Genomic DNA, 26,436 nt, shown 5'->3' with positions numbered 1-26,436 from the left:
AATGATGAGCAGAGAAAAAGCAATTGATGGGCTAAATGCGCGAGTCACTTTACATTAATGACATGCTCCTTACAAATGTACTCTCATCCTCTAGATATTCTGAGCAAAGGGATGAAATTGCTCTTGGTACAATTAATAGTACAGTTTCATAGTGTGGAAACAGGCCATTCAACCAAACAACTCCACACCACTCCTCCGGAGAGCATCCCACCCATACCTATTCCCCTATATTTCCCATGTCTACCCAAATAATCTAAACATACCTGGGCACTATGGGCAATTTAGCATGGCAATCCACCTACCCAGCACATCTTTGGACTGTGGGAGAAAACCAGAGCACCTGGAGGAAACCCACACAGACTCGGAGAATATGCAAACTCCACACAGACAGTCACCCAATGCTGGATTTGAACCTGGGTCCCTGGCACTGTGAGGCAGCAGTGCTAATCACTGAGCCACTGTGCCACTTATGGTGCAGTGGTAGTGCTCCAGCTCTGGGTCAGGAAGTCCTGGTTCAAGTCTCAACTGCTCTCAGCATGTGTTGCTCTGAACAAGTTGATTTTAAAAAATCATGATATTCTAACTGGGGCATCTTGTCCTGTTTACTGTGTTCTGCCGACCTTAATAACGCACTGCTGCAGTACACGTGGGGGCTTGAATCCTCTTCTTGACTTCAGGGGAATATCCCTGCCCACTGCTGGACCCTTAGTGCTTGCAACTCTTAGATTATAATATTAAAGCTGGTTGAACTCTGGAGTAGCTTGCTGGATTTCCCATTTCCTTCACTAGATTTCATAGACATCCTGACTGGGAAAATAGATTGTAATAGTTCTTTCTAGTTCTATATGGCTCAGCATTTCACACTAGAGGGGGCTGACTTCACCAAAGTCACTGACAGTCACCTGGAGATCCTCAATTAGTTTCTTAGTAGTCACAGACTCACAGGTCTACAGCACAGAAAAAGGTCTCTCAGCCCAGTGAGTCTCTGCCAATCAAAAACAATCACCTAATTATCCTAGTCCCATCTTCCAGCACTTGGTCCATAGCCTTGTATGCCTTGGCATTGCAAATGTACATTTATATACGTCTTAAATACCAAAGGGTTGCTGCCTCTACCACCTGTAAAGGCAATGAATTCCAGATTACCTCCACTCTTTGAGTAACAGAATTTTTGCTCACATCTCTTCTAAGCCTTCTATCTTGCAAAGGCGATGGCCTATTAATCCAGACACCCATCTGATGTTCTGGGGACCTGGGTTTGAATCCCGTCACAGCAGATGGTGGAATTTGAATTCAATAATTTTTTAAGTGTCTGGAATTAAGAATCTACTGATCACCATGAAATCATTGCTGATTTTCAGAAAAACCCATCTGGTTCACTAATATCTTTCAGGGGACGAAACCTGCCACACTCACCTGATCTGGCCTACATGTGACTCCAGACACGTAGCAATGTGGTTAACTCTCAACTGCCCTCTGAAATGGCCTAGCAAGCCACTCAGATGTACAAATCGCTGCAAAGACTGAAAGAAACGAAACTGGACAAATCACTTGGCATTGACCCAGCACCGGAAAAGACAACAGCAGAAACAGCACTTTCGACCCTGCAATATTGACTCCGGACCCCATGAAGCCTCATGGCTTCAAGTTAAACATGGACAAGGAAACCTCCTGCTGATTATCTCACACCGTCCTCCCTCAACTGATAAATCAGTGCTCCTCAATGTTGAACAATATTTAGAGGAAGCACTGAGGATGGCAAGGACACAAAATGTACTCTGGGTGGGGGATTTCAACATCCACCACCAAGAGTGGCTCAGCAGCAGCACTACTGATCGAGCTGGTTGGGTCCTAAAGGACATAGCTGCTAGACTGGGTCTGTGGCAGGTGGTGAGGGAACCAAGAGGGAAAAAATATACTTGCCCTCATCCTTACTAATCTGCCAGCTGCAGTTGCATCTGTCCATGACAGCATTGGTAAGAGTGACCATTGCACAGTCCTTGTGGAGACGAAGTCCCACCTTCACATTGAGAACAATCTCCATCATGTTGTGAGGCACTATCGCCATGCTAAATGGGACAGACTTCACACAGGCTGGGCATCCATGAGGTACTCTGGGTTATCAACAGCAGCAGAATTGTACTCCGACACAATCTGTAACCTCATGGCCCAGCATATCCCCCACTCATCCATTATCTTCAAGCCAGAGGATCAACTCTGATTCAATGAAGAGTGCAGGAGGGAGTGTCAGGAGTATCACCAGGCAAACCTGAAGATGAGGTATCACCCTGGTGAAGCCACCAAGCAGGACTTACTTATACACCAAACAGCGAAAGCAGCAAGTGATAGACAGAGCTAAGTGATCCCACAAACAATGGATCAGATCTAAACTCTGCAGTCCTGCCACATCCAGGCATGGATGATGGTGGATAATTAAACAATTCACTGGCGGTGGAGGCTCCACAAATATCTCCATCTTCAATGATGGAAGAGCCCAGGACATTAGTGCAAAAGATAAGGCTGAAGCATTCACTGCAATCTTCAGCCAGAAGTGCCGCATGGATGATCCATCTCAGCCTCCTCCTGTGGTCCCCAGCATGACAGATACTAGTCTTCAGCTAAGTCAATTCACTCCATGAGATATCAACAAATGGTTGGAGACACTAGATGCTGCAAAGGCTACAGGCCCTGACAACATTCCAGCAATAGTACTGAAGACTTGTGCGCCAGAACTTGCCGCTCCCTTAGCCAAGCTGTTACAGTACAATTACAACACTGGCATCTACCTGACAATGTGTAAAATTGCCCAAGTATGTCATATACACAAAAAGGAGGACAAATCCAACCCAGCCAATTACTGCCCCATCAGTCCCCTCTCGATCATCAGGAAAGTGATGGAAGGTGTCATCTACAGTGCTATGAAGCAGCACCCGCTCAGCAATAACCTGCTCAGTGACGCCCAGTTTGGGTTCCACCAGGGCCACACAGCTACTGATCTCATTACAGCCTCAGTTCAAATGGACAAAAGAGCTGAATTCAAGAGGTGAGATGAGAATGACAGCCCAGGCTGCATTTGACCAAATGTGGCATCAAGGAGCCCTAGCTAAACTGGAATCAATGGGTATCGAGGGCAAACGGTCCGGTGATTGGTGTCACACTTGACACATAGGAAGATGGTCGTGGTTGTGGGAGGTGAAGCATCTCAGCTCCAGGACATCTCTGTAGGAGTTTCTCAAAGTAGTGTTCTAGGCCCATCCATCTTTAGCTGCTTCATCAATCACTTTTCCTCCATCAGTAGTGGGGATGTTCGCTGATGATTGCACAATATTCAGCACCATTTGTGGCTCCTCAGATACTGAAGCAGTCCATGTTCACATGCAACAAGATCTGGACAATATCCAGGCTTGGGCTGAAAAGTTGCAAGTGACATTCGCATCACACAAATGCCAGACTATGACCATCACCAAGAAGGGACAATCTAACCACCGTCCCTTGACAGTCAATGGTATTTCCATCACTGAATCCACCACTATCAACATCCTGGGAGTTACCGTTGACGAGAAACTCAACTGGGTTCACCACAATAACAGTGGCTATAAGAGCAGGCCAGAAGCTGGGAATACTGCAGCAAGTAACTCATCTCCTGACTCTTCAAAGCCTGTCCACCATCTACAAGGCACAAGTCAGGGGTGTGAAGGAATTCTGCCTACTTGCCTGGATGAGTGCAGGCCCAATAACACTCAAGAAGCTTGACACCATCCAAGACCTAGCAGCTTGCATGACTGGGACTACATCCACAAACATTCACTCCCTCCACAACTGATGCTCAGTAGCAGCAGTGTGTACTATCCACAAGATGCACCGCAGAAATTCACCAAAGATCCTCAGACAGCATCTTCCAAACCCATGACCACCTCCATCTAGAAGGACAAGGGCAGCAGATATATGGGAACACCACCACCTTCAAGTTCCCCTCCAGGTCACTCACCATCCTGACTTGGAAATATATCACTGTTCCTTCACTGTTGCTGGGTCAAAATCCTGGAATTCCCTCCCTCATAGCATTGTGGGTCAATCTACAGCAGGAGGAATGCAACGGTTCAAGAAGGTAGCTCACCATCACCTTCTCAAGGGCAACTAGAGATGAGCATGAAACGCTGGCCAGCCAGCAACACCCACATACCACAAAATTAATAGAAAGATAAAAAGCCTTCTCTTAAACCTATGGCCCTGGGCACCAATCCCTCCACCATGGGGAAAAACTCCTTCCTGTCTACCCTATCTTGACCTCTCAATTTTAGACATCTCAATCATTCTCTTTTCAATCTTCTCTGGTCCAAAGAAAGCAACCTCAGTCTATCCAAACTCCCCAGTCCAGGCAAAATCCTGGTAAATCTTCTCTGCATCCTCTCCAGTGCAGTCACATCCCTCCTTTAACATGGATTCCAGAACTGGGCCTAAACAACATTTTATACAGTTCCAGCATAACCTCCCTTCTGTTAAAAGTTCTGCCTCAGCTAAAAAAAGCAAGTACCCCACACAGCTTCTCAACCACTTTATCTATTTGCCCCATAACCTAAGGAATCAATAGGTATATACAGCAAGGTTCCTGACTCCTTCCCAGGGCACAACTGTTCATCATGTATTGCCTTGCTTTGTTTGGCCTGCTCAAGTGCACCGCTTCAAACTTTTCTGGAATGAATTCCATCTGCTACTGATCAGCCCATCTGACCAAACCACCTCTATTCTTTTGTTAGGAAACAAATCTAATCCTCACTGTTCACCACCCTGCCAATTTTCCTATCGTTCGTGGACTTGCTGACCAACGCTCCTGTATTCAAATCTAAATAATTTATGCATACACCATAACAAGTGTGCCATGGACGCAGTTTGCCATTTGTCAGCCTGAGCCTGGATATTGCCTAGGTCTTGCTGCATATGAACACGGACAACTTCAACATCTAAGGAATTGTGACTGGTGCTGAACGCTATGCAATCATGAGCAAACATCCCAACTTCTGACTTTATGATGGAAGAAAGGCATTAATGAAGCATTTGAAGATGACTGGCCTGTGACATTACCCTGAGAAACTCTTGCAGTGGTGGTCCTGAGGTTAAAACGATTAATCTCCAATTACTACGTGTTATTCCTTTAATGAAAACAGCAAATTGCAGTAACTACCCAGTTTGAATGTGTGTTGAAGTCTGAAGAATAAGTCTTCAATACTGTTCCAAGGCGGTTTTTGGGACCCACAGCCTTTGTAGTATCCCATCACCCAGCTGTTCCTTGAATGGGTGAGACAAGCTGATTAAAGAAATGGAAGCTGTGATACTGGAGAACGCAGGAAGATGTTGGCACAGATCATTTTTCTTGGCATGTCAGGCTCAAGAGAGACACAAATGTATTACCATCCACCATTATTGTATTCTGACATTTGCAAAATTTATCATCACCTAATCATCCAGAAACAGCTGCCATGTGATTCAATGATAATTTTCACTGGCACTCCTTTTCTCTTACTAGAGCAAGGAAGGAGTCTGTATGTAGCACTGCTGACCTGATTATTATTTTGAACTGCTGTATCCACTGCTGGACCAGATGAGTTCTTTGAAAGTAGAATAAAATAAAAGAACTGTAGATGCTGGAGATCTGAGACACAAAAACAGAAATTTCTGGGGAAACTCAACACGTCTGGCAGCATCTATAGAGATAAAACAGAGTTAACATTTTGAGACCGGAGACCCTTCTTCAGTACAGACTGCAACTAGGAATGTGGCATATGTGTTGTTGATGATGGATGGGGAGGAAAGGAGTCAATGGACAGGTGGACAGGGAACCAGTAAGTAGTAAGCCAAGGAAGAGGAGAAGGTGAATAAGTGATAATTGGGGTCTATGAGTGGGTGAAAATGGGTTGGCTACGCTGAAAGTAACTCCTGTCATGACAATACTTGGGGTGTGGGAATTGGTAACAGACATGCACTAGGGCGGTCATGTTCTGAAATTGTTCAACTTGACGTTGAGTCATGAAGGTTGTAAGGTCTCAAGTGGAAGGTGAGGTGTTATTCACCAAGCTTATAGTCAGCCTCACTGGAGCACTGCAGCAGGCCTGAGATGGAAACGTTGGCATGGAAACACAGTAGTGTGCTCAGGTTCTTTTAGAGAATGGCCTGACATTAGTTGGAAATGTTACAGAAAGTTAATTAAGCCAGTGTGTCATTCTGATAGACAAGTTGGTTAAAGTAAAGTAATGACCTTTGCATTTAGTTTCTGCAATTCCTTCTCTGTAATCTGCTTTGATACAGAAAATCGGTTACTATGTTCCTCAGTCCTCTCCGAGGCTAGCTTGTCGCATTCATGTTTGGGCTTCATGTCTTATACATGCCCTTATCATATCTGAAGCAACTAGCTTGCACTGACAGGTAGCCTTGCATGATATTTTCGGTTCACCAGCATGTTTCCCTATTCTGGAAGCAAACAATCATCAATTTCGCCTGTTGCTCAGTTCACTCAATTTTCCAAGTAGATTGCATAACTTGTCTCATTTTCCTCGCTCAGACTTGACTAGTTCATCAGCAACTCCAGAGATCTTTTCAGTTTTCTTTGTTTCTGCTGCCTGCTTTATCGTGAGATGTTTATTCTTGTTTGATTTGAAGACCCCAAAGGTGTTAATAAAATTGGCTTGACAGTTATAGGATCGGCATAGTATTCTTACTTCCTCATGTTAAAATTGTGCACATCAATAATCAGCACTTTTTTTTGTTCCATGTTGTGCTATGTTACAAAGTTTTTTCTTGATCCAAAACTACTTTGTTTTTCCAATTTAAGAGCATTTTACTCAGTTGCTGTGGCAGATGCTTTTTTCCCCATTATAATGCAGTTGCTCTTGCCCATTTTTCACAATGTTTCTTCACAACTTAATAGCATTCCACTTGCCAGAGGAAATTATATGATATCTTATTGTCTCAGGCCTGCTCCAGTGAAGCTGAATGCAAGCTGGGTGAACAACTTTCCCCTTGGGTGCCTTACAACCGTCATGACTCAATGTCAAGTTTAACAATTTTAGGGCATGATCACTTCAGAATTTTACCTACCCCCAGATACCAAGTCCTGTTATGACAGGAGTTACTTTCAGCAGGTTAAATCTGTTACTACTGAAGTTAAAGATTTCCACCAAATTTCCTATGCTTTTCCTTGATTTTCATTCTCTGTGAATGTCCATGCCTTCGTATTTTTGGAAATCTTAATTCTTGGTGCTTATTTGCATGGTACAGATCAGGTCTTTTTTATATGACCTAGGGAGTTTTGACAAATACAAAATTAGACCAAGCCAGTTGGGACCTATTTTATGTAGAGATAGAGCATTAAAAAGTGTCAATCTTGAGCAACGTCCAAAACTGACAGGAAAGAGTCCTGAGAAAATGCCTCTAAGGAAAATGCTTACTAAAAACGAGTTACAGTGGCAACAGTAATTATGGGAAAAATATTGACAGTAGCTTAAAGTGATATATTAGCAACCGGAATTCAATTCACATTGGAGTTGAAGCTTCAACTGTTTCTCCCTCCACAGATACTGCTAGACCTGCTGAGCTTCTCCAGCATTTTCTGGATTTGTTTCAGATTTCCAGCATCTGCTGGATTTTGTTTTTATACACAGGAATTTGAGCTGGTTGGTCTTATTTATGGTATACAAAAGTGTGCAAGGATTTGTTTTAAGCTTGAAAACAGCAATCAGCATTATCTGAGTATTAAAAGTCTATACATTTAATAACAACATATCTTGGAAATATGTCTAATATTGGATCTGGTCAGAAATGTATACTACTCACAAGGCTGCTGTCACCTAGTGGTGAATTTGTTTGCAATAGCAAGGTTGACTACATTACCAAACTTTCTTACTCCCAATAGCTTGATTCTTAAGGAAAAAATGCACACTCTCAAAGCGACGTGCTAGATTTTGATACAAAGGAGGTTGGCTTGGGTTAAGAGCTTTCCTGACATAGCAGATCCACCTCACTACAACCATTCCCCTCACATGAAATGTTCATTCAAACAGTAGGCAGGAGTGGGATTGAGTCAGGCCCATTAATTCCAGAAGCAGTTAAGAAACGGTGACCAGGGTGAGAGTGTGCTGAGGTGGGCTGGTTAGAGGTCCCATCTAGCTTCTTTGGGATGCGGTACAGTTGATTTAAAAGCTTTCAACTCTCTAGGCCTCACCCTTAGCATCTGCATCCAATCCCCATTGCCTCCACCTGCCTCTTTCATACCCTTTACAACCACTCACCGAATATCAACTATAAACTGAAGAAAGCAGTCAGATGATAAAATTGGCAGGACTTGAAATGTTGACAGAAAGAAAACAAATCAGCAAATGGTGTCAAAAAACTGCTCCTCTTATGACCTTATGAAAACTTAACTCAGACCGAGCTATTCATTGTGTCAAGAACAAAACATTCTCTGCCTTCATACTTTTTAATATTATCCAAATAAATATACAGACATGGGAGAAACAGAAGAGAGAAAGAAAGAATAGCTTACTATGACCTCAAAGACATCAACCACAAGGAACACTCCACTTCCATCTATCAAAACAGAACGTCTGAGCTAATTAGTTTGAGTGTCTGGGCACTACGGTCAAGGGTTTATCATGGGGCTAACTGAGAATCATAATCAACAGATTCAGATGGCCATACATCTGTTTCTCCAAACAGCCCAAAAGTTTATTTGGGCAAGATTAAACGGTGCATTGCAGGGTAAAGCTTATACTACATTTGTTCTGTCTTCTTTAGACTTTTACAAGGTTATAACAAAAGCAGCTTATTCAAGGCAGATTTCTGAGTATCTGTTTTGTTCCTCAGCATTTCAAAATTTGCCATTGTGATTACATGGTTCATTGATCTGGTAAATAGTACATGCTGGGTAATTGATCACTTGTGGGAGCATGGGGAGCAAGGAGGCATGGAAAGGTGATGCAGGGCACAGTGGAGTGGGAAACCTGGGTAACACCTTTTAAAGTTAGTTTACAAAGGTCTTCCAAATCTAGACTGTGAACCACCAAATCATCCAGAAGCTGCAGTAACTCTACAAAATTTGTGTGGGATATGTTAGATCTCTACTTTACAATGCAGTCAGCCAGATCAGGAATGTAGGGTCTGGACTACATTGGCAAAATTTGCCCATGCTAAAATCAGGTTAATCAGGTTCAACACACCATTTTCTAATACCTCCAGGAAATACTTTTTTGTTGCTTCCCCTTGCTTACGACATGAACAACTCCCCAGCTGAGAGAATAGGGAAGTGTCTTCCTTACACATCCTGGGTATCCCTAATCACAAAAAGTAGTCGTAAGTATACAAAAAAAATCAGTTCAGGTTAAATGAAGAGCTCCTAATTTTTGGAGAAGATTTTGTCCATCACCTGTACCAAATCATCTGGTTAATATCAGGGACACACGTTGAACCAGTGCACTACTTTAGGAGTCACATTTTTAAGACATAGTGGATCAAGACGTTGTCTGTTTGCATTAAAATACTACACTATGATTGTTATGAAACCGATCTACATTGTGAATAAGCTTATTAGTCATGTCTATGGAAACCGGAAAATGACTTTACACAATGATATTCTACTCATTTTTCCAACAAAAGCCGTTCATTGACCTATACTTTGAGAAATTGCTTAAATTAATACTGGATTTGAAAGCATTGTTTGAAATAACTTCATTCTGCACTGAAATAAATTCCATTTACAACTTAGAAACTACAGATACTAAATGTCCAATTTTACTCAGTGATGTATGTGATATGATCTCACTTTCTCTGTTAAGTGGAATTGCAATTTTAACTAAATCTAACACAGAATAAATTCAAACTGTCACAGTAGCTCCCAGAAGTTGTATTGATTTGCTTTTCCTTTAACTAATTTTGTAATAGTGTCAGTTATATATCCCTGTGAAGCACTGTCTCAAGTCAGTGAGGCCAGATTGTGAGGTGATGTGACAACACATTTTGTACAGGCACAGAAGAATTTTTTGAGTCCACAGGCACTAACATGCAGCTTTTGGAAGTTTTGCCTTTCGTCTCATCCACAGATAAAGAATCCCTTTGTGTTGAGTGGTGGCAAGATGTAGCAGGACATCAGCAGCTGAGTCAGCATTAAGTAAAGAATTTCTATGAAAGCTGCAAATGGGTAGAACCACTTTCTTTAAAAAAAAGTAGATCCCACCAAAGCTGAACAGATTGGCATTGTTAGAATGAGCATGTTGCAATTGTTTAGATAATTCTGGTTTGATTTATTTGCCACCGTTGATGACAATTCACAAGCTGAAATAGGAGATACAGAATATGGCCTGCCTGAAAGCAATTGAACTATGGAGCTAATAGAAATTTGGCAGGTCCAGAATGTGTTATTGTTTAAAAGTTGATACCTACATGAAGATGGGACATTGAAATGATTGTTTTGTTTATTGATCCTTGCTGCATTTCCAGATTTTCAAGTAATTTTCTCATTGAAAGGATTGTGCTTTAATCAGCATTAAAATTTGTTGTTCCTATTTCAACAAAACTGACCAGTAAGGCATGGGATGAGGATATTGGTTGCCATGATTTTATAGAAAAGAAGTATTGGAAGGTTCAGGTAGATTTTGAGGTTTCTGGAGTAAGGAATTGTTCAAGAAGAATAGCTCACGAAACATTCATTATGTTTTCTTAAAAGCAAGTTTCTAATTTATAAGGAAAGATTGAAACAAATTTGTATTAAGGTGAGATTTCAACTCATTTCATCAATATTATGCCGCTTTGGAGATCTATTCTTCTGATCAATATGAAATGCTCTTACATGTCTAATTCTGTGATCAATATTAATGCAGCCTGTAAGTGCATTAAGGTAATAAAGTATTACAGAACCAATCCAGCCTACTCAAATAATTAGCTTTGAAGGATTAGAAAGGGACAATCTTATGCTTATTATTAAAGAACTGTGGAGCTTTTCTCTGGTGTGGTCAGCCGGACATACCTTTCTGAAGTGCACAACTTTCTAATGAGAGCCTTGGTAAGAAGTGTTGGGAGGTCATCAAAGAGCGCCAATCCTGTACAGCACACTAGAATGAAACCTCTGGCTAATGGTTCTATAGAATTCTCCTAAACTGTGGAAATGAGGCTGTGATTTGTGTTGGAGTCTGCAGGTCAGGTCAAGGGCTGAAATTCATAAGGATGGTGGCAAAACAGGTCAGACATTTTACAAAGTCTCAGAGATAATAAGAACTGACGGTGTTGGAGTCAGAGATAACACAGTGTGGAGCTGGAGGAGCACAGCAGGACAGGCAGCATCAAAGGAGCAGGAAAGTTGATGCCCGAGACGTAAACCTTCCTGCTCCTCTGATGCTGCCTGGCCTGCTGTGTTCCTCCAGCTCCACACTGTGTCATCCTAGCCTTTGTGAAGTAATGTATTTTGTTTTAACCGATTTTTGATATTAGCAACTAGTTAAATATGAAGGATCTTTTCTCGTGCCTGGTTCAAAATCAGTTATTTGTGTACATTATGGAAAGCTTCTGATTGTGGCAGTGTTTGCTGACATAGTTGAGGGTGTCTTCAGTGACATGTGCACCTCCTTCCCAGCTATCAGCATTAGGTTGATGTAAGGGAAATTTTGAATCTCCACAAACCTTCCCTGAAAGTTAATGAAGGAACAGTTCTGTAACATTATTTGCATCAAGGTTTAGACTTTCATCCAGTTTTCTGAGGAGGGCAAATTCTAGGTCCTAAACCATCAACAGCTGCTGATTCTCTTGCTTCTCTCCCCCTGTTTTTCAGAGTTAGAGCTATTCAAGGTGTTTTTCCATCCCTTTCTCACCAAATGTTCCCATCAAGTTGCTATAATGGAATCAGTGACACAATGCCTGAGAAATTGTGAATTTACACCCAACTGAAATTGAAGTCAAAATGGTACCTACCCGTGTCTTTTTCTCCATTTCCAGCATTAGTTGTTCATGCTGTTCAGCTATGGCCAGAGTTGCTGAATGTACCTTCTGGTAGATGTTCTCTCCTTCCCGTGTCTGAAATGTGAAGAGTCCCTCTCCTGTATCACACATTCTGCAAATGACAAATGTGACAGTTGTCATCGTTTGCACATTTGTACTTTCGGAAAATGCAGGTGCCACTGAACTGACTGAAAGCAAGGGGAAGTATATTCTGTTGATGTAATGATTAACCCTGAATGATGCTGATCTGCAGCTTTTTGACATGTGGCACTCTTAATGCTGTTTCATACTTCACCACTGACAGTGGAAGGCAACATGGAAATATTGATCCAATATTTGCTAGTGTAGGGGACTCTCCTGGCCTGTCCCCTTTGTTAAGTTTGTTTCCCTGCTCTTCAGCTCAGGAAACGTGCAATCCATAAGTTGACAGATTGCAAGTTTACAACTGCATGAGGATGTCAACAGGTATCCAGGACCTTGGTTAATACTTGCACCTCCAGGCTAACTGCTGAACTCTTAGAGTTAAGGATAGAAAATGAAATAGAGGAATGATGGAGAAGGGAATGGAGTGAATTAGAGACAAAAGTGTATACAAAAAGAGAGATGAAGAGAGAGGAAGAAAGATTAGATTAAGAGTGGGAAAAAGAAACATAAAAATATAACTTCAGATATAACTTTTTAAAAAAATCTCTAACAACAATTTATTGCTTGTAGGAATGAAGCTTCAGAGTTTCAACTGTTCTGTCTGAACCAGATAGGCAATGTGACATTGCAGGTGTATAAATCACATCATTAAAAGGGTTGTTATGTGAGTTGGAAGAGTGTTACTTGGAAAAAATACAATGACATGTCAGCCTGCTCGATGAGATAATGCTGGAAAGCAATTTGTTAAGGAATCAGCTTTCTAGCTATTCATTCGTGGAACCATATATGATTTTCATTTTACTAGACTGAATATCATATGGTACAAGGTGTAGGAATTGTGTGCAATTTCTCTGCGCAGTAGCAATTGTATTAAGGGTTCGTTGTTTGCTGTCTAAGCTCAATAAGCATTTTGCTTTCAAAACTTTACCAACTATTTTCAATGTCAGTAAATATTTGAATGTTTGCAGTTCATCTGTGGACAGATCACAATGCACTGATATGATTAGCATGCACTCCAATCTCTAACTCCCAACCCCCAACTCCTCCTTGCTCTGCATCCCTTTCCACATCAGCAAAATGGATTGAATGAATGAACAGAAAACCAACTTGCACCAATATTCCCATCTGCCATCCTGGCATGCCCCCTGTTGGAAAACTGTTTGTTAGATGGCAGGGACAATGACACTAAAGGCAACAGCACAAATGTTATTTTCATCATGTGGCTATCACACTCACGTAACCCATTGATTCAATTTATGTCGCTATACTCCACATTTACAATCAAACTTTGCCAGTTCATGATGACAATGTCCCTTCAGAGGCCAGCTTAACAACTTTGTCATTTAACTGAGTGATAGCAGAGTTCTAGCAGGTTACCTCCCTTTATAGAATCAGACAGATACTGTTCCTATAGTAACAGCTCAGGCCTAAGGTGTTACAAGTGTCATGATATATCCATCCCTTGCCATCAGAATGGCAGATTTGTTTTTAATGTTGTAGCACTGCAAGGAAAGCACTTTAAGATAAAATAATAATCAGCTATTTAGTTGACAAAAAAATACAGCTGCAGGCAGAATAATCATGTGTCAATGTAGAGAATTTATTTTTAGAAAGTAACTTCAAGGAAGTAGTCATCCATGGGTTAACATTATTTCTGCAGTTGCTCATCATAATAATATTATTAATGAGATCGACATTTTTGGTATCTGTTGACTATTTTAGGTCAGACCATTATAAAAGCCTAACTTTGCTGATAAATGACCTAGATATGCAACGTAAGGAATGGGCCAAATTTGTATCTAATAAGCTACCTGAAACAAAGTCTACAGCAGGTGGATAGAAGTAGGTTTAAACAAATACTCAGACAATACTTTGCAAGTTTATAGTGAAACAAAATAAAACTAAGCACTCGTTTCTTGCTTGACTGACAAAGTCATGCTCACAAATTTTCCCCTTCTGCTTTTGTGACACCCTTCCTCAGTCAATAAGGCATTTAACATATTACCCGAATCATCATGGTGAAATGTGATATATTGTGACAATAATACAAATAAAGCAAATAATTTTAAATCAAAACACAGGTCTAAATATTTCCATCAGTTCTGATGCTGATCAGACTGGAAACCACATGGCCACCAGGATACACTTAAAAAAGCCAAACCTCTACTCCATGATGCAGAGGAGCCTCTCAGGAATCTCCATAGAATACAGTGAAGAGAATCTGCACAAAAGATGCCTTTTTATAGCACTAGCTGCTGTATGTTTAACTGTCCAATTGTTTTTTAGGTGATGGATGGATGAATGAATGGGTATAGCAGTTGGATGTACAATGTGAAAAGGCAAAGTGGGTGGGGTACCAACAGTATAGGTTGGGCGGTGGCTGAGGCAAAAGCATGGCAGGTGGGTGAGGTGATAGGCTGGCAGAGCAAGGGGTCTGCTAAGTCCCTGTGTGGGATAGATATTACTTGGGTTATGTTGGGCTGATGGTTGGGTGGCATTTTCTGATAAAGACATTTTTTTTAAACTTAGACTTTTAAAATTAAGTCATTTGGATAATGGATTTAGTTCTATGAAGGGAGTTTTTAAAAAGCCAGAAAATCATTTGGAATAGTGGCCTAAATAAATAATTTCTATGAAAGCATTCAATTAAATCAAGTGCCTAGGTGGTTTTTGCGGTGCTAATTGATGAAATATTTATCATTCTGGGGCTTATGATCAGTGTTGCTTCTGATTTTCTTAGTGGCTGCACAGGGCTGTTAGGCCTGTGAGTGACAGTGACGTCAGGATCCAGTGGTCAATGCCAAGATCGGAATGTGCACTCAGAGGAAACATTGCTGATCATAGAGAGAAAAAAAGACAGGTTGAAGCTGCTAGTTTAGTTTTGACTTGAATTCAGGAGAATCAGGAACTCAGTTCAGGAGAACAGTTTCTTCCTAGTAAGAGAGTTACAGTTTGCGAAGTTTCCAAGCTGTAAGATTTTGTGTAGAAGTTTTCAAGTTCTCAGAAGTGAAAAAAGATCAGCAGAACTGGAAAGAAGCCCTAAAACTGTCTCACCCGTCCAAGGATGGGTCCAACTCAAGGAAATTCAAGGGAGGAATTGGGCAGTGAGTGTGCCTGAGTGGGGTTAGGGTGGGGAAGTCAGTTCTGTGATAGTCTAGGAATTAGACCAGGTTTCCTCCATCTTACATTATCAACTAGGCAAGTATCATTAAACTGCCCAAACTCGCTGACTCTAACTCAGAGTTGGACATTTTTCCAAGAGGATCCTGGGGAGCAAGAGAATCCTTGATCAGAAGTTTAGGCTTCAGAGAGAGATCTCACAGAATCAGTGCAGTGGGCCTTCCAAGGAGTCCCAACGCACATCTTAGGTCATCCATCTGATCTCCAAAATCCCGAGCACCAAAATCTAGACTATAATCATGGGCAATCTTTAAAATAAAATTAAAGTACCAAATAAAAGAAGAATTATACCATTATGATCATTTCAACATACAAGTAATTACTATTATTGTAAATGTAGGTCTCAACATACAAAAAGGAAATGAAAGGTTTTCTGTGTTGCGCATTGGTCTAAGTAACTGAGCATTAGTAATTTAACATCACTTTGTGAACAATAATTTTACTGAGCATTACTTACTTGCAAGGAAACATTGACACACTTATCTAATGAAACAGTGGCTGTATGGAAATAAAATTGCCAAAGAGACAGAAAGCAGAGTAGCAGCAGAAAACCCCAGTGAGAATACTTTACAGGACTCGTGATGTAAAGACTGTGTCTTTTTTTCCCCCTGTACTTATAGTTAAGGACTGAATTGAGAAAATAACTGTGTCAAAAACCAGCATAGCTGCATGTCTAGAAATCATGTAACCTGACACTCATTGTAAGTACCATTTAAACAACTGGTTATTTCAGCAGTGGTTAAAGTATGGTTGCACAAAAACTGGAACCATAGTTGATTGCTCTAAGAACTAGTGACTACTTATTGATGACAAAGGCCTTTGGTGTGCTAACACTATGTGATTGGTTCTCAAGTAGCTGATCAGCTTGGAGAGCAAGATACATACAAGTCTACAGACAACTACAAGGTCAGGAGTTCTTTCTGCTCTCGTTAGCAAAAGCCACTTTAAGCCTGAAGAAAACTAGGTTATATTTCCTTCAGCAGTTGCAGTAAGCTGTGATTTTTAATTGATGAGTCAGAGATCTTTTATAAGTGAACTAACAATCTGATCCATATCTTCTGTCAACCTGGGCTTATAAAAGAGGTAAATTGGCGAATCTTTGCATATTTTTTAAAAGAAAAAATCTTCTTAACTTTTTTGACAACTTCAGGTGAGATGACTTAAGATGTGCATTGGGACTCCTTGAAAGGCCCACTGCACTGATTCTGTGAGATCTCCCTCTGAAGTCTAAACTTCTGATCGAGGGTTCTCTTGCTCCCCAGGATCCTCTTGGAAAAATGTCCAACTCTGAGTTGGAGTCAGGGAGTTTGGGCAGTTTAATGATCCTTACCAGGCAGGAGACCAGGGTTTGATTTCCAGTGTGCTACCCACATGAGGTGTGACACAGACAGCTATAACATTGTGCAAAGCCATTAAGTAAGGAATAATTGCTGCTTGTAACAAAGGCAACATTGTTATTATAGGGACAAACCAAATAGTAAACGTAGCCTAGAAGATGAGTTTATAGAATGTTTTTGTGGCACCTTTCTAGAACATTACATTGTGCAATCAAATAGTTCCAAAAACATTTGAGATCTTGTATGCTGAGGGAGGGCTAATTAATAATCTTCCACTAAAAGGATCTCTGGGAACACATGCTCATTATACCATTGACCCAAGTCCAAGACAAAAACTTTAATCTGAAACGAAGGCAAATACATAAGTACAAAGTGGCAGCTGGCTAAACCAATTGAATAAATAGAATGATACATTGGCAAATAAGTATTGGAAAACTTTTAAAATTGGAACAAAAACGTATTCCAATAAAAACAACAAAATCTCAGAAAGATCCATCCATAGGTTACTAGAAATGTTAATACTTTCATTGGATTAAAAGAATCATAGAAACCCTATTGTGCAGATAGAGTTCATTCGATACAGCAGGTGTACCAGACCCCATCTCCCCACCTTATTCCTGTAGCCTCATATTTACCATGGCTAATCCACCCAGCCTGCACATTTTTGGACGAGAGGCGACTAATAGTGTTATACAGAATAGAAATAAGCTGAAAGACTTGAAGAGTTTCAGAAACTAGCAACAGTCCGTCCACCTTAGTGTAGTAATCCTGCTTACCAGACCAGGGTTCAAATCCCTGATGGGGTGCCACTGATCTCTATGTGATTATAGGTTATGTGTAAGTAAAGTTTCTTGCATTCTATGATTCAAGAGTTGGATATCGCACTTGGGTTTAAAGGGAATCAAAGGATATGGGGTAAAAGTGGAAACAGGGTACTGAGTTGGATGATCAACTATGATCATATTGAATCATGGAGCAAACTGAAGGGCCAAATGGCTTACTTCTGCTCCTATAGTAATCAAGATTTAGGTCAAACAGACAAAGTGGAAGAAAACAAATGAGTCAGGAACATAAAAATGAACTATAATAACATTTACAGGCATATTTAGAAAAGGAGAGGAGCTAAGGAAAATGTTGACTGCTTAATAGTAGGGTCATGAGGAATAAGGAAATTGCGGAGATGTTGAAAAAGTATTGTCGACTCCATTTTCACTGCATAAAGGGTCATAGATTAGGAGAAGTCTTTTCACAAAACGATTGAAAGAGTTGGGATTCTTTCCCAAAAGCTGATGAAAACAGACTCTTTGAATATTTTAAGTCAGAGGTGGGTAGATTCTTGATGAGCAACAAGTTGAAAGGGTATCTCATAAAGGCAGGGACGTGGAATAGTCAAATTGGCCATGGCCTTACTGAATGGTGGAGCAGGCTTGAGGGGCTGAGTGGCGTACTCCTTCTCCTTGTTCATCCACCATAAGAGTATAAAATGGGAAATACTATTTCAATTCCAGCATTAAGAAACAGGAATTTTATGATCACGTGATAGGTGGGCTGCCAAGTGCCCTCTAAATCAGCTCTCTGGTCTGGGATAGCTGCAAATAAGCTGGGCCCCTTGCTGAGCCAGTCAACAGTATGAACTCTGATTTTTCTGAATGATTAGTTGCTTACAGTCCTTATTTCCAGTGAAAATAGGATGGCAGGCATCTGAAAATCAGTTCTTGCGTGTTAGAAGTGACTGTTCCTTCGAGATTTTCAATCCTTTCAGTGCCTAGACAGACATGTAGACTAACCATCGTTACCTTCACGTTATGGTCTGACCATGCATGAAGATCTCTACATAAAAGAAAAAATTTCTGATTTCTTTCATATTTTGTTAATTTTCTGCTCACCTTAGCACAGAATAAATTATGTTAGAATTTACTTCCCTGCATTATGTTAGTTGGCAATACTTTTCCAAATTAAGGCAAATGGAAATGAATACTTCAGGGATGATATTAACTTGGCAGGTCTGGAAACTGTAGGTGTAAAACTGCATTGTTTCTTCTTCCAGCCCATGCTCAAGAGCCTTTCCCTCCACATTTTTCTCAAGGCCAATGCAAGCGCCCACCCAGGTGGGATAAAACACACAGAAGAATCATGACCATATGCAAATTTAACACACTTTAAATTAAAAGCAACTTCAAGAAATAATTGGTCATTCATGCAGCATTCAAGCGATGGCAAGTTGTAACAGGCAGAGATGCTACCATTCAGAACACACAGTTCCCTGGAGTAAGGCAAAGAGGCTGAACCTCCCCTCCTGGTCATGTCCTGGCTGATACTAAAACAGTTTTCTTTCTTCAGGTGTTGTTCCTCTCTCCATTAAAATGTGACACCATCACCTCTCTTCCATCTCTAAAGTCTGTAACTATCTTATTACCTCTCAAATCTATGCCCATTTTTCATGGATCTCCGTAACTGAATCCCTCCAACTATGTTTCTGTCCCTCCCACTGTACTGCATTAGTCGCAAATGATGAAACCATCCTCCTCCAATATCCTTCTGCTGCCATCTAACATGTTGGGACTGCTTTCATCTGGTTCCATTTCTTATTGGAGCCACAATATTTAACTCAATGGTTTTTCTGCTTGTTCCTGCACTGTGACCTCTGGTGTTCCCCAAGGTTCTACCTATGTTCCTGTATAGCATGTTGTTCTCTGCCACACCTCTGAAGCATTCTATGCTGGCGGAAGTGACCTCCAGATCAGTACTGCACTTTGGCAAAGCCTTCAAGTTAACGAGGCTGCAAACCAGAGCCACAAGTGCATGAAGCTGTAGTTGCTCATTGACTGCACCCCAAAGATTTGGTCAGAATAAGAATGGTAGCATTGCATGGACCACTTCATAGAATCCCTATAGTGTGGAAGCAGGCCATTTAGCCCATCGACCCTCCAAGGAACATTCCATCCAGACCTATCCCTGTAACCCTATATTTACCATGGCTAATCCACCTAGCCTGCATATCCCTGGACATTACAGGACAATTTACCATGGCCAACCCACGTAACCCCCACATCCTGGACTGTGGGAGGAAGCCAGTACACCTGGAGGGAACCCATAAGAATGTCTGTTTGAAGTTTGCACAGTCGCGTAAGGTTGGAATTGAGCCAGTGTTCCTGTTTCTGTGACACAATAGTACTAACCATTGTGCTGCCTTCTTCTCATTACAGTGTGAAAACTTCAGTCTCACCCTCAACTCTAAGTGACTGAAGCCACATATTAAACTGCCTCAGAAACACAGAATGTGAAGTCAGCCATTACAGCCAATAGATAAAGGATTAAAGCATTTAATGCTTACACCTATTCTCAACCTCACTGTCTCTGGAGCAGTCTACATTGCTAATGAAGGCAATGGCTGAATAGCCAAAGCCGGTCTTGCCTTTGGTAAACTAACAAAAATATCTGGGAGTGAACAGAATTTAGTTTCTCCATAAAAGTAAAAGCAGATAGAGGGCTTGTCCATTGACTCTCTTGTATGCTTGAGAGATGCAGGTATAACCAAACATGCAAACAAGCTAGACGCCTTGTACACTATCTGCTTGTGAAGACCACTCAAGGTCAGATGGCAAGATAGTGTTCTCACATGGAGATCATCTCTGTGGCAATCAAGCCTAGCATCTACACTTGGAAGGTCATCAGGACTGGCTGCCAGAATAGCAAATAAAGCTCTTCTACAACGAACTAACTTAAGGGATCTACTCAAATTAAGGCCAGAAAAAAAACACTTTGAGAGGCATCCTGAAGATATCACTGAAAAGTTTCAACATCACCCATGTCAAGGGAAAACCACACACTGTATCAGTCTGCAGGGCCCAGTCTCATCAACGATGGCTCCACATTTTGTGAACGGAACAGTTACACTGGCCAACAGAAAACGTGAGCTTTGCAAGTTCAGAATCACAAACATCTCTCCTGAGCCAATAACAGATGTCCAATATACAACAGCACTTTCCTTTTACAAATCAGATGTATCATTTTCAAATGCATCTGGACCTTGCTTAGATTAATTTTAGTCAGCTTCATGGGCATTTGGGAGTGTGAAGGCTGAATACATATCCTTTGATCTCTCCCATCCAAGCTATCATTGCACCAGATTAGTTTTCACATGTACACTGAAAAACCCCAGGTCAAACCCATGGCCACCTTTCTCAACTTTTCCATTGATCTTAAAGTGTCAAGCAATTTAGCTGACAACCAATACTGGATAGGTGGAAAACCCCCCATTAAATACTGTGAAGGCCAAAACTATTGTCTTTGGTCCCTGATACACATTCCATTCACTAGCCATTGATTCGATCTCTATCTCTGGAAACTGAGGCTGAACCAGACTTTTGCAATGTTAAATGTCTTATTTGACTCTGAGATGAGCTTCCAACCATACATGTATTGAATCACTAAGACTGCCTATTCCCACTTCTTTAACAACACCTGACTTCACTCCAGTCTCAGCTTGTCTGCTGCTGAAATCTTTTTAATCTTTCTTCACTTCAAGCTATTCCAATGTGTGTCTGACCGACCTCCCACATTCTACTCTCTGTAAACCTGAAGTCACCCTGCTCCCAACTCACACCAAGGCCTGCTAACTTCAGCAGCCTGTGTTAACTGACATACTCTAGGTGTTAAGCTTAAAGTTTTCACATTTTTCAAAGCTGTCCCCTCTCTAGCTCTGCAATCTCTTCCAGCTTCAAAATATCCCACTCATCGAATTCTAACCACTTGAGCCTCCCTGATTTTAATTGTTTGACCATTGGTAGTCATGCATTCTGTTGGTTCAATCTTAAACTTTGTAATTTGCTCCTGAAGTTATCTCTGTAAAACCTAGCTGTTTAACCAAGCTTTTGGCCAACTGTGCTAATGTTGCCTTACATATGCGGAGGCAAATTTTGCTTTATAAGACTCTTGTGAAGCGTCTTGAGGCATTTTACTACATACACGGTGCAGTACATATAAAAGTTGTGGCTGTTGGTGTAAATGTCAGAATGGCTCAGATCTCTCGCCAGCAGGAAAGGGAAGTGATCTGTTGACTGCTCATCTGTTACATGCCTCAGGATACATATCTACTCTACAGCTTACATTAATGATCCCTGCTTGATCTCCAAAGACAAAGTGAACGGAAATGGTATTTTTGGTTGTAGTTATCCCCATAATGGTTAGAAAGATTATTTACAAATACAGCAGGGATTGCTTTTATTCACTGCATTAATGTGATATGTTTACATCATTCTCTCCTTACCAGTACAGATGATAGTTAGTGGAATGTCAAAGGAATTTAGTAGAAATGTCTTTTGCACATCAACAGGAGATGCCACTGTTGAGTAGAAGATTGAACATAATATAAAAAAAATGCAAGTGTTAATAAACTACTCAAATTAAAATTGATAAAGTAGTTACTTTGTTATTTGCTAATACATTTTCAGTAAATCTAATCCTCATTGATAACCCACAGATTTGAGTCGCTTCTCTATCCTCTCTTCTGACAGCGTTCACAAAATAATCATATCTTCATACTTTGAAAACTCAATCAAGTGTCAGTCTGACTTGGGGTTTATCATGTATTTCTCTTTAGTGTTATCCTTTCAAGTACGATGCTCATTTCTCCCCCATCACAGGCAGACACAATGCACTTGTTCTTTATAAATAAGATTTATATATCTTCTCTAATCACTATTTGAATTTCCTCTTCTTTCACAAAGATCTTTCTCCAGCAGAATATTAAGTCTTCAGCTATTTCTTGCAACTCTTATTGATATTATAAATCATGAGTAAAAGTTCTAGTGAAGAGATTATTGCAGACAATGGGAAATGGCCAGATTTGTGCTAAATTAATTTCACAGGTGATCTTTGGAGGGAAGCAACACAAAACTCATATTATAGATAGCAGCAGAACAGCTGCTGTAGTACAGCATTTTCTATGGCCTGTGAAGCATGCAGAGTTGATAGAGTGAAGCTTGGAAGAGTGCTTTAAACTCAGCTCACTGGTGTAACTGTGTGCATCCTGATCCAAAAGTTGCAGATCTATACTTATTTTCCAACCTCTATTCAATCCCAGGCACAGCCATTTGAGCTGGGGTCTTTACAGAAGGAGTCTGATCAGTTGCCTCAATTATTCAGGAGGAACACCCTTCATAGCAGCGCTAGCACATCAACTTCGCCCCATATTAGTGTCAGCAGAATAAAGAAGGACTGTGCTTTGATAAAGGATTCTCCTTGACTCTGCACAAGTGTAACACAGAGTGGACATCCAGTTTCTAGAATCTAAATTTTTCATGACATGGGCATCTACAACTGAGCCAGTATTCATTGCCAGTCCTATGTGCCATCAACAAAAGCTGCCTCCTAAATTACAGCAGTCTATGGAAGTTAGATGCACTCATGCGTCATTGGGAACAGTGTTTCAGGATGTTCACCTAGTGATAATGAAGGAACAGTGAGTTATTTCCAAATTGAGATGTTGTGTGTTTAAAGAGGATCTTGTGAGCTAGACTGTGTGGCACCTGCAGTGTAGCCACTGTGGTCCAACTGCCTCCCAATGTTAAAAGACTCCCATGTATAGGTTTATGCCATGACTGAGTATCATCATCATCATCTTCATCATCAATCTGTGGGACTACATGGCTCTCTCTCTCTCTCACACACACAAAATTGAGAATAGAGAACTCGGTTACTTGTTTTTGTGAGGAGTTGGTTGAAAATGGCAGTTTTAAAAGGGAAGGTACATTTCTGGTTCTGCTGCATTTTATGTACTGTAAATATTGTTGTTTCCAGTATAAATTGTCAGAATGTGCAGTAGCACTTAAAATAATGCAATAATATCAACAGTTATGGGCAGAAGTCTTTTTGTTCTTTGAATGGTATCCTGTATCTAGCATACACAAAATCATTTTAATTGGGGGATTTGTCAACTGTGAAGAAAAAGGATACAAAATTTTGATCTTTTTTTAAAAAGTATAATCAACAGAAGCAGGAGATAGATTACTATTAAACCAGACTGTTGAAAAAGCCAACTCAGAGCAACATCACTAGTTTAAAAGGATAATTTATTGATTTCCATCCCCAGTAAGAGATGCTGAAAGAAGTACAATTTCATTACAGCTGCATTACCTTTGCTTTAGTCTCCCTGGTGTCATACACATGATTTGCCAACGGTAACAGTTTCAGCTATAAGTCAAAACAAACGTAGAATTGACAAAGTGGCAACAACATTCTAATGTTTTATTAGAAAGCTTTAATGATTGTGGCAGACAATACAGGAAATAAGGACCTGAGGGATTACGCAGACGCTGCCATTCATCTTTAAAAGCCTATTAGTCAATAAGTTTGTTGGACTGTTTCCCATTAAATATCAATGCGAGCTATGAAGTTGACCTCAATTCCCTGCAGTTACACTTCTGAGCAACGACAATAACATTGTCAACCGGATTATTTGGTCTACTATAAGACTGTATCCAACAGACATATGCAAATTGACTACACGGTGACAGAAGTGACCCTGTGGCATTTACACTTATTTCTGACCTGTTCTCCAATTTATTGAAGCTTCAGATTAGGCTTCCTTGGTTGAGAAACTAATATTGTATCATTACACTTCTCTGTTAAACTTGACTCGACACTTCAAACTGCTGTCTCCTTCTGCCCCTAGAAATGACTGTGCTTGTGACTTCCTGTACTTCATTCTAGTATTATTCAACTCGAATGTGGTCCCCCTGACCAGAATTTGAAACAAAACAAATTATATTTGAGTATTTTTTTGTGGTTCAAGATAAAAATATTACGAATATGGAAAACGAAGATGAAAAATGGCAGAAAGGGACAGAGCGGAAAAAAAAACTTAAGAACATACAAGTGTTCAAGGTTAGATGCTACAAAGATGATGAAAAAAAAACTGTATGGTTCTGTACTTGAAAGTGTAGAATATTTGAAACAAATTAAGTGAATGGTTAATGCATGAAGTAAATAAATGCAATCTGGTGACTCATTATTGTGATATGGCCATAGAATGACAAGGATTGAGTTCTGAATATTGAGGGCTAGCTGACATTCAAGAAGAATGGGAAGATAAAAGTAAGAGCATTCCCAAGCCAAAGATGTAGTACAGTGGTACAAAAGTTAGAGATTACCTTAGTTCAACAGCTCAGGAGATAGAGTTGATTTAGTTTAGAGATGAGGAAGTGTGGGGGAAAGAAGTCATTAGTGGTAGTGATGTACAGGCCCCTGAGCAGTAACCACAAGAGTACCAAGCAGTCAGCAAGGAAAAAATATTGGGTGCTTGTGATAAAGGGACAGTGACAATCATGGGTAATTATAATTTACATATAAACTGGAATAATTAGATATGCAAATTATAGCCTTGATAAGAAATTCACTGAATGCTTTTGGGGCAGTTTCTTAGAGCAGCATGTTCTAGAACTGACAAGAGCAATGGCTATATGAGGCTTGGTACTTGTATTGTAACAGGGTTAATGACTGACATCATAATAAAGGCATTTTCAGTAGCAGTGATCATAATATAACTGAATTTTACATGCACATTCAGAGCAAAGACTGGATCTAAGACTAGTATATTAAACTTAAATAAGGGCAAATGCGTGAGCATGAAATTAAGCTAAGGGAAGTAAACTAGGATATTATGCTGGGAGATAGACCAGGAGAGAAGCAATTGCAGATATTTAAAAAGATATTTTAGAATAATTGCATTCCTACAATAGGTTAAAGAGGTGGTGACGGCCTAGTGCGTTATCGCTGGACTGTTAATCCAGAGACCTAGCTAATGTTCTGGGGACACGGTTCAAATCCTGCAATGGCAAATGTTGGAATTTGAACTTTTAAAAAAATGGAATTAAGAGTCTAGTGACGACCAGGAATTTATTGTGATTGCTGGAAAAACCCATCCAGTTCAAGACTGTCCTTTAGGGAAGGAAACCATTCTTACCTAGTCCAGCCTACATATGATTCCAGACCAATAGTAACGTGGTGACTCTTAACTGCCTTCTGGGCAGAGATGGGCAATAAATGCTGGCCTAGCCAGTGACACCCATATTCTATGAATGGATAAAAGGAAATGTGGCAAAAATCCGGCAGCAGTATAATTTGGGAACAATTGAAGTTGTTTCAAGTTTCAGGAATAATTTTAAAAAAAACCTCAGAATTCTGATCTAGGTGTTTTAGAGCATGAATCATAAAAATGCTCATGTGCAGGAGCAACAATTAATTAAAAAGGCTAATAGGATTCTACCTTTTATTATGAGTGAACTTTAACATAAAAAGGTAAGGACAGAAGAAATGTTATTGGGCCAGTAATGTTTCTCTGTTCCTCTCTCCACAGATTCTGCCAGGCCTGCTGAGTTTCTCCAGCACTTTCTGGCTTTATTTCGCTCTCCACATCTACAATATCATGCTTTTATAAAATGAGAGATGTTATGCTTCAGTTATACAGGCCATCAGTGAGACTACATCTTGAATACTGGTTGAAGTTTTGGCCTCCTTCTTTAAGGAATGACATAACTGCAATGGAAGTGATTGAAGACAGCTTTACTAGTGTTATACTTAGGGTGGCACAGTGGCTCAGAGGTTAGCACTGCAGCCTCACAGCACCAGGGACCTGGGTGCAATTCCAGCCTTGGGTAACTGTCTGTGCGGCGTTTGCACATTCTCCCCGTGTCTGCATGGGTTTCCTCCGGGTGCTCCGGTTTCCTCCCACAGTCCAAAGATGTGCAGGCTAGGTGGATCGGCCATGCTAAATTACCTGTAGTCTTCAGGGGTGTGT

The 26,436-nt window shown here is 40.6% G+C and overlaps 1 protein-coding gene across 1 annotated transcript in view; it reads right to left on the bottom strand.

Moving 5' to 3' along the window:
- The window catches only part of dok6 (docking protein 6), a 405,108-nt gene that overhangs the window by 23,709 nt on the left and 354,963 nt on the right, over positions 1–26,436 (bottom strand). Inside the window, exon 6 of the mRNA XM_048529673.1 lies at positions 11,950–12,088. Coding sequence (XP_048385630.1) covers positions 11,950–12,088 — 139 coding nt within the window. The remainder of the gene's footprint in view (positions 1–11,949; positions 12,089–26,436) is intronic.

The sequence above is a fragment of the Stegostoma tigrinum genome, chromosome 5 (genome assembly GCF_030684315.1).
Source record: "Stegostoma tigrinum isolate sSteTig4 chromosome 5, sSteTig4.hap1, whole genome shotgun sequence".
Lineage (NCBI taxonomy): Eukaryota > Metazoa > Chordata > Chondrichthyes > Orectolobiformes > Stegostomatidae > Stegostoma > Stegostoma tigrinum.
This window is presented reverse-complemented; position numbering and strand designations above follow the sequence as displayed.